We start from the raw sequence: 9,256 nt of genomic DNA, 5'->3' as shown, positions 1-9,256 counted from the left end.
AGTTACGTCTTCAGAGAAGTGATCGAAAATGCGGTGAATAAAGTCAGGTGATCTTTTTTTCTGTTTTTTGGGCAGGGCCGGCGAAACCCCGTGACACACTTCGTCAGGAATGTTCGATCATGTAACAATAAAATGAAATAAATATATATAGTTAATTAATAATAAAAAATATTATTATATCACCTAATGAATGCCTTAGTAGATTTTTTTATGATTATTGCAGCTTTATATGGAAGTTTATTTCCGAAAGTGGGGAGGATAAAGACATACTATCCACAAGGCTAAATTTCGGGTTATTATCGCAAAATTTGGACTTCTGAGAAAATAACTCCAAACTGAGAAAATAAAAAAAAATTTAGAAAAGGAATTTAAATTTTGAATTGCTAATCAGCAAAAAGTACACCAAAATAAAAGCTTGCTTCTCATCATTGGTGTTATCTTTCTACTCATCCATCCATAGTTCTCACTGGTGTTGCATATAACCCCTCTCATTGGGTCATAGCCATTAATTACATGCTGTCAGTCCTTGTCCATGTATGCCTTATTATAGCTTCTCAGTCCACTTGTCATACTGTTAAGCTAGGGGATTTCCAAGTCAGTATGTCTTTAGTTATGTATCTCTCGCTCATACTCTAAAGTGAGTTTGGATAGCATGGGAGTTTAACCCAAAGACCCTTACCAGAGCTGGGATTTGAAACCCTGACCTACTGTTCCAAAGAGAGCATTGTTGTCACTACACTATCCAGCTGGCTACAGGAGGAGATAGATACCACGGATGTCAAAACACAATAACTCCTTGCAATGCACGGAGATCTCCATCTGAAGTCCTGCACCCTGAGGCTCTGCGAGCTGCAGAAAGAGGGAGGGTGAGGAGTGAGGTTAGTGAGTGTCGAGCCATGATCCAGGAGGAAACACAGAGCAGGAACAATCACTGAAGGACGAACCCCTGTATGGGATGTTCTATTGACATATAGAAGAAGTGGCTCACATCAAGAAATCCCACTAATGGCTAGAAAAAGCCTAAAGGACAGCACAGAGGCTCTGATGATGGCAACATAAGAACAGGGTCTAAGCCCCAGATTTATAGAGGCAGGAGTTTAGCACAGCTGACAGCTGATAAGTTGCAGACTGTGTGCAAAGCTGCAGCATGTAGTACCACAATGGAGGATAAAAGCTGAGATCGCATACACTGAAAGGCAAAAACAAGTGGCCAGAGGTCCTGATGAGAGACACAATTGAGAAAATATAGTACCAGGGGCCGAAGGAAGAACTGATGTGAGTCGAGTGAGTTTCTTTTGCCTGGAGAAGCTGTAAAACAAAATGGAAAACAGATTGACATATGATAAATGAATATTACTGCAAATCAAATAGATTCACTCACTTTAATAAGCTATAAGTGTACTGGTAAACACTTCTCATTTCTAATCATTACGCTTTGGCACATAACACCAGTACCTCAGATAGACACAGATTTTAAGGAAGAGAGAAAACACATGGACAATCTTCCATGTGTGACATTTCCTTAAAAGGACTTTTACATTTGTTCTATAAGCAACAGAGGACAAAGACATGACGAGGTTTTGATCAGTAACATAAAACAAAGCATAAATAAGGCCATTTGAAACACAGTCCAAGAGTGAGTGTTGTGAGCACAATGAGGACAGTTCTTTTTTTTTTTTTGCTTTACCTTGTGTTTTAACTTGATGGCCTTCGAGTATGTACGATCAAAATGCATCTGAAGGTACTTTGTACACTTCACAATAAGTGAAGTGGTAATCATAATCAGGTTTATTTCAGAGTTTACTCAAGTATGAATCGATACATAATGAAAGGTTTAGAATCAAAGCTGACTCATTAACATTTAAATCATTTCCTCTGGGACTAATAAAGTATTCTGATTCTGATGTTCTCTGTGAAATTTAACATGCTGTGTTTACATTAAACTGCAGCAATTAAAGACTTGAAAATATGTTGGTGGTTTTTTTTTTTGATGCAATATAAAATCCATCTCAGGTTTCAGACTTGAGTAACAAGTTTCACCTAATCACTGGAATAAACTCATAGTTTTTGGATTCACGCTTAGATTTTTGTTTTAAACATCCAGTTTATATACAGTAGAGCTCAGGCTGAGCAATAAGTGAGCAATCACTGGTCACTAGAGAAAAAAATGCATTCTCCATCACCAACCACCCACCCAATGAAAAGTTGAATTTCAGTGATTTAGTGGTTGCTCGAAGTCATATTTTTGGGTTGCCAGTGGGTCGCTGGTCGGTCTGTAGGCATGTGTGACTGGAGCTTTAAGTAAATTCAGATTGCTCAGTGAAGAAAATAGTAAAACTGAGCCTCATCAAATTTTAAATGTGAAAGCTCTTTTAGTCCAGTGGTTCAACACACGCATGATACATTCAAGTGCACAAATTTAATGTTTAACAAGGAGAATCATGTCACAGAAAAATAAATGGAAATTACATTTTATATTTGCTCTGAAAGCTAAAATCTGGACTGTTGCACATCCTACTTCCAAACAAAAATAACGAATTTAACTTTTAAAGAAAAAAGAAGAATATCGACCCTTGCACACTTTGGCACAAAAATTTCAGGCACGGTTTGTCGATGAGGAAATTTTTAACTGCAAAGTACAACAAAAAAAGAGTAGAAAATATATCTGGTGAGATGGGATCTACTGTTTCTTCCTCTTCTGCCAAAATCCTTGTGAGTCAGACATTAAATTTGCAAGGGAGCAAGAATCTTAAACGACAGGAAGAAAAAGCATCTCGGGTTTAACTCACTTATACAAAGTTAGTAACACAATGCCGCTTTTTATCTTAGTGTCAAAGTGTGGCTGGGTGATTTTTTTCCTACCAGCAAGTCAGTCTTTAAACCAAAAAAAAAATGCAAAGACTACAGATAACTATAAACAGCTATATACAATAATCTTTGTACACAATGACATTTACTAAACATGAGAACAAAAATAAAGTACAATTACAGGAAGCGCTATGAATTGAACAGAAGTGTTTGTAGTAAGGAACAAACAACAGAAACCTTCATTTTGCTGCAAAAAAGAAAAAAAGAAAAAATCCCCAACCTTATGAAACGCCTGTTGGTACGAGAACCCAAAAGTCTGTCAAGTTACTGAGAGAGTGCTTTAGGATCATGCCTTCCAGAGAAGCACAGGCAAAACAATTCTAATTTGCCACACTAACATGATGCGCCATCTTCTCTGCTTGGTGAACGGATAAAGGTGCGAGGTTGGGGCAGAAAACTGTGCAGTCCTACATCTCGTCTAAACCGTAGTCCTCTTCAGGAAAATCCCCCACAGTCACACTCAGGGGCTTCACAAACGCACCGTATTTGCTCTCGCACTCAAAGTACTGCTTCCCTTCGACACTACAGAGATACAATAAACAAGGCAGAGTCAAAAATCAGGACCAGCGTCACTGAAACTTTGAATTATTTAAAAACAACGCCAGAAAAAGGCCCTCTTACGTTCCATTGTGTTTGCCCAGTGGTTCATCGTACTTCACACCCACCCAGTAGCCCGGCTTGAAATCTGTTGTTCCTGCAAGAAATGCAACACTTCTTGAGCTCTTGCAGGGCATATTAGGAAGACTTTGACTTCACAATAATGATATTATATGAAAAAAGAAGTGCAAACCCCCGCCAAAGCAGCTCACTCTCTGGGAAGTATTTACTTTTAAGGAACTAGTATTTTATTTTCCTAGAAGTTTGTAGTGCAGTAAAAATAACACATTTTGGGGTCAACTTGAAATAAAGGCAGATGTGAAATGTAAGAGTGAGGTCAGAGGTCACTTGCTATAGTTTGACAATACACACCAGACTTGTCATAGTTATAAGCCTTCTTGTCAATTGTCAATTATCAAGTTGATAAGGGGGCGATCGTGGCTCAAGAGTTGGGCGTTCGTCTTGTAATCGGAAGGTTGCCGGTTCGAGCCCCGGCCCGACAGTCTTGGTCGTTGTGTCCTTGGGCAAGTGTCAGTGCCAGTGTCCGGCAGCCTCGCCTCTGTCAGTGCTTCAAACGCCCCAGGGTGGCTGTGGCTACACTGTAGCTTGTCGTGAATGTGTGTGTGGATGATTGTGTATAGTGTAAAGCGCTTTGGGGTCCTTAGGACCATACAAATACAGACCATTACCATTTTACCATAATCATTAAGTTAACCTTGAAGACCTTGGCAGATGTCAGTTTTACTGGATTGTTAACATGACCCCCCTCTACACCACTACGAAGTTTTAGAAGAATTCATTCAAAACTTTTTAAGCCATCGTACAGACAGAAAGAATGGCACGCATGGAAATGCTAACAACAACATAACCTCTTTGGGGACCTTATTGAAGTTAACAAACTACCTAAACTGAATCACTTTTATTTGCTATGTTTTTGGAGGTTGACACTTGGCGTTAGTACTCAGGTAAAGCTGCATTCAAACTAAACTAGAACATGTTCACCTCACAGGAAATATAATTCGATTTTCTAGGCGGACTTAAAACCTGCTAATAAAATAGATTAAACAAAACAGTAGGGTTAGGTTAATTGGAAACAATAAATTGCCCATAGGTGTGAATACGGGAGTGAATGTGAGTGCCAATGTGTTAGCCCTGCGACAGACTGGCGACCTGTCCAGCATGTACCCTGCCTCTCGCCATAAGACAGCTGGGATAGGCTCCAGAGCCCCCCACGACCCTGAAAAGTATAAGTGGAATCGGATGGATGGATGGATGGACAAAACACACAGAATCCAAACGTGATATTTAGCGTACTAAAAAAAAAAAAAGAGTTTGTCCTCCACTGACGTCACAGATTTGGGAATGGGCCTTAGATAAATCACAGCAAAGTCTGCTCTGCAGGACAGAAAATCCTCAGCAGCACAGGGTTTACACTAATGTCCTACACAAAGTAAACCAGCTCAGCTTTATCCACACTTACCAACATACATGACTGTGCCAAGCTTCGTGGGCTGACCGGGGACCTGCACTTTGCAGCGGCTGCCAACAGCAATGGCATCGGCAGCAGCCTTCTGCTCCTCTTCCCGTGCAGCATTCTCCGCCTTCTTCTTGGCCATTTCTTCCTCATTGTAGCGACCCACACGTTGCTTCTTCATAAATGACCTGGCTGTGTCTGAAGGAAAGACACAGTTTGTGATAAATGCAAAGCTCTTCAAAACAGACTGAAGTCTATTCATCTTCATTCTCATGAAGTAAGTCATCCACATTGGAACCAGCTATCAATAGTTAGCTTAAAAAAATACACAGAACAAGTGCAGAATGCAACTAACGATCATGGACATACTTCTCAATCAGCTGACTTATTCACCAAACATCTTTAATATAAATTCATCCTCTTGATTTATTTAATACAAAAATAAAGGACACTAAAGAGAGGCAGACTGTACCTGTTCTCTTATCATAAGCATCATCTGGGAGCTCAAATTTCTCCACTTTGGAAACATCAGTGAACTCGCCCATCTGCCCGCCACTTCTATCAACAACCTGTAAGAGAAACAACGTGAAAGACAGGCAATTATTAAGTCACAACAGCGTGACTTAATAACAGCCTATAAAAGCCACCAGAACTTTAGCTTTTAGCAACTTAGATATGATCTTTTGTTTGTTGTTGTTAGTGTGGTAATTGTAACATTATTGTTGTTTAACAATAAATCAGTTTTACACTTACTGGACAATTTAAGTGAGTGCTAGTGTATTTAAATGGAAAGGATTATTACCTTTTCAATCATTAAAACACTATCTGCACAGCAGAGTTCTTATTTTTGGACATCAAAGTTTCTGGATGCATGCAGAGTGAATAGATTTGGGATTCAGACACTTAACTAAAAACTCCATTCACTGCTAGAGACGATGCTCTATCCCAATATATTCAACTGTGTAGTTAAACCAGAATCATGTAAAGCCAGTGTTACTATGCTGAAATGTAAACCAGTTTAGTCTAGTCGTAGGAATTAAAGGATTTTTGTCTAAAGTAAAAAATATAGAAAAATCCCACACAGTGATTTCTTCATTTGTTGCACATTTGTTACATTTACACGTTCATCAACAAATTATATTAGACAAAGATAACCCGAGTATATACGAATGGCTTTTAAATGATGTCCACATTAAACACGTTGCTTAGTGCACTGGCTCGAGTCTTGGTCCTTGTGAAGCTCTCCCAAGTTCTTCTCTTGACATTAATTTGCTTAAACTCAAAACTTCCAACTGCACAGTGCTTGACATGGATGACACTGCGCATCAGTTCAATGGTGACTTGTTGACAAATGGGCCTGAATAGGGAAGGAACTGATATTGGAGTTCATCGGGGACAGGAGATGCCTGCAAAGAGTATCTAGATTGGATACTTTTCATTGTTTTTAAAAACTTGGTTTCCCTTCTGCTTTGTGTATGTTGCAACACTCTTCTCTGTGGTTGGCTAACAGACCAGCAGCAGCACAATCGAGACTGGCCTACAGACTAGTTGTACTTTTGAAACTAACCCATCAACAACAGATAGACAGTCCAGAGCTCCCCACACACTACCACAGCTGAATCTCCATTAAAGAATCAGACAGTAATTCATTACGTGACCTCATATACATGCTTAAAAACAAAGTGGTATAATCCTGACTGAGGTTAGAAGTTTTGTAGTGAACACATTATTGTTCTAAAATTTTAAATAAATCATCTCAGAGTAAACATTTAAAGCTGAAAGCTGATCATTCAGCCAGCATATGTCATTATGTCTCTCTCTGTGAAAGTAACTTTGACAGATAGCACCCCAGATGGCAGGAGGACCTGCATGTTCAATTCAAGTGAAATAAACTAAAAACCTGTCTCAACCTGTATTTACTCAAACATCACAGTGATCTGAGCCACAGTATTACAAGAAGCTCCCAACAGAGCTGGGACATACGTGTATTCTGCAGTCATCATCCACAGGATACGATCCTAGCAGAGCTTCATTCTCATCCATTTTTTGCAGGAACTTGTCAGATATGCTGAATAACTCCAGGTCCATGCAGGAGGTCGGTGCACCCACAATCATCTCCAATTTTCCCTGAATGCAAAGTTGCAAATAGTTCATGTAACACAAAAGAGGTGACGTTATCAACTGAATGTGTCATTTCAATATCAACAGATATATTAACAAAGAGAAAACCCAACAACAGACCCATCCTTGAGGGTTTTAGAGGTGCGCTGTATGCTGTCTCACCTTCAGTTCTGCTATACTGATCCCTCTGTTGAACCTGCGCTGCACCTCGAAGGAGGAGAGGGTGCTTGTTAAGCGCACATTCACCGTGGGATTGGTTATTACTGTCACTCCGCTGTCCATTTTCCTGTCTCCTTGGACTCGGGTATTAATCAAACACTGAAAACAGGAATAAAAAATAACGTGACCCATTCAGCCAACGGGACTGAAGCTCATACGCCATCTCATAGCTGCAAACAAATTTAAGTCAATAGTCAAACAACCACAAAGACTTCCAAAAAACTGCTCCTTTTCCACCGATAGTAGCAACTTAAGCCCTTCTCTGATATTAATCCTGTATGAAGTTAAATTTTACATATATGCTTGGTCTCTCGTGTTTATTCGTCATATTAGCTGTGATCGTATAATTTTAAATAACCATTTTTAGCTGTGTAGTTTAGAGTAGCTAGCTACGTTAGCCACTGGGCGGCTAGCAGAGTCACGTTGGACTCACTCGGGACCCTGAGACAGACGGCAAGGTTGCCATAGTTACTTACAAATTATGTATATTTTCCTCGATGGTGCTGAAAAAGGCCTTTGATCTTTGTATCTACAATTAACCGGAAGTATTCATGGCTACTTGATTATAATAGCAGTGAAAATGGTGCATGTAGCCTAGATCTGTGGGTTTGCCAGAAAATTATAACCTCAATTCCTGCTACGCCCAACTCTGGAAGGTTCCACCCGCCTCCAAACTGGAACACGGCCAATCACAACGTAGGAAGGAGAAAATTTAACCAATAGCTTTACGATACGAAGAAACAGACCTCAAGACCCGCCTATTGACCGCTAGATTGGCACAAATGGTGGCCAATCATTCGTCAGGAGTAAATGCGACCGTTGAAATAACCACATAGTGGCGCTGAAGTCCAAACTAAACTATGTAGAAGACTAAGCTGGAAACTTTCTCTTTATTATGGATTTGTTTTAAAATATTTTTTTAAGACAGAGTATTCGTAGAGTTTGATTGTAAGCACTACGCTCTATTATACAATTTTTACCCTATTGCTATTTCATACTTGATCGACTAACAAAGAAATCTCCCCTGATAAAAGTCAGATATGTAGTGAGTAAATTAAAGCACAGACTGAAAAGAGAAGTGTCAAAAAGAAGAAAACATGGGGGGGGTGACACAAGCCTACAGCCCCACAGTGAGGATTTACATTCCTGTGGTTGTTAATGGAGATGCAGGTCTGCAAAGCAGCATGGTCTCATTCATAGCTCATTTGCAAGTCATATTATAAAATACACGGCTTCTTTCTCTGTTTGACACATGATTTTTCATAAATCTTTGAGCTTGGGTACAAGACCTGTAAATACGCAACCTTTCAGCTTCAGTAACTGAAATAGTGTGTCACATACAGAGTAGCAATCTAAATGGGTCTTTGTTCTGTCAGTTTAATAAAATATCTTTTGTAAAAACTCAGAACACATGAAACATGTTGCATTTAAACACGTTTGTGTGTGCCTACAAGCATGCGTTTGTACTGAGAGTATTTGCATTAGGCAACCACCTCAGGCACACAAAAGAGTGATGACAGCATGTTCAGCCTGAACAAACAGGGAAACATGGCCATACACGATGCACAACACACATAAAACACATGCAACCAGCATTGCTCTTGAATAAAAGCATCACTAAAGGCTGGCCAAGAATGACTTCTAACAGGTAATCTGTTATTAATCAGAATAATCACATAATATTCAGCAGATTATAGCAGGTTCATTTACACAGATATTATTATTATATATTTTTATTTTGCAGCAGCCTACATAATGTAGCTATTATTTGTTGCACTTCAACTATGATATTAAATATTGTCTACAGTGTAGCTTCAGCAATAATATTGAATGTAATTCAAAATGATAAGAAAGGGACAGTTTAGTGTTTTGTTTGTTTGTTTGCTTGTTTGTATTTTTTTGGGACATCATTGGAGGTTATACATGAAAATATGGCATTCTTAACTCCAAAATACTAAACCATTTAATTAATAGGTG

The 9,256-nt window shown here is 39.2% G+C and overlaps 1 protein-coding gene across 2 annotated transcripts; it reads right to left on the bottom strand.

The window, feature by feature from the left end:
* Positions 1-1,971: 1,971 nt before the first annotated feature.
* tbcb (tubulin folding cofactor B) lies at positions 1,972-7,961 on the bottom strand. Of its 2 annotated transcripts, none has more exons than XM_006795343.3 (7): positions 7,906-7,961; positions 7,223-7,378; positions 6,923-7,066; positions 5,412-5,508; positions 4,946-5,137; positions 3,490-3,562; positions 1,972-3,390 (listed from the first exon to the last, which is right to left on the bottom strand). In XM_006795343.3, exons 2-7 carry the CDS (start codon positions 7,340-7,342, stop codon positions 3,276-3,278), a joined length of 741 nt encoding a protein of 246 aa, XP_006795406.2. In that variant the 5' UTR covers positions 7,343-7,378; positions 7,906-7,961; the 3' UTR covers positions 1,972-3,275. The 2 variants fall into 2 exon arrangements, with proteins under 2 accessions (XP_006795406.2, XP_006795405.2); XM_006795342.3 differs by lacking the exon at positions 7,906-7,961 and adding an exon at positions 7,756-7,899.
* Positions 7,962-9,256: the final 1,295 nt, after the last annotated feature.

Source organism: Neolamprologus brichardi, chromosome 14 (genome assembly GCF_056152115.1).
Source record: "Neolamprologus brichardi isolate AB-2024 chromosome 14, ASM5615211v1, whole genome shotgun sequence".
NCBI classification, from domain to species: Eukaryota; Metazoa; Chordata; class Actinopteri; order Cichliformes; family Cichlidae; genus Neolamprologus; species Neolamprologus brichardi.
This window is presented reverse-complemented; position numbering and strand designations above follow the sequence as displayed.

Bases quoted from the DNA above. Each gene is read 5' to 3' on its own strand.
- tbcb (XM_006795343.3), bottom strand. From the start codon at position 7,342: ATGGACAGCGGAGTGACAGTAATAACCAATCCCACGGTGAATGTGCGC. The intron at 7,067-7,222 runs GTGAGACAGCAT...CTTTGCATTCAG, and splicing joins TCAGTATAGCAGAACTGAAG to GGAAAATTGGAGATGATTGT. The intron at 5,138-5,411 runs GTACAGTCTGCC...TCTTTCCTTCAG, and splicing joins TGCTTATGATAAGAGAACAG to ACACAGCCAGGTCATTTATG.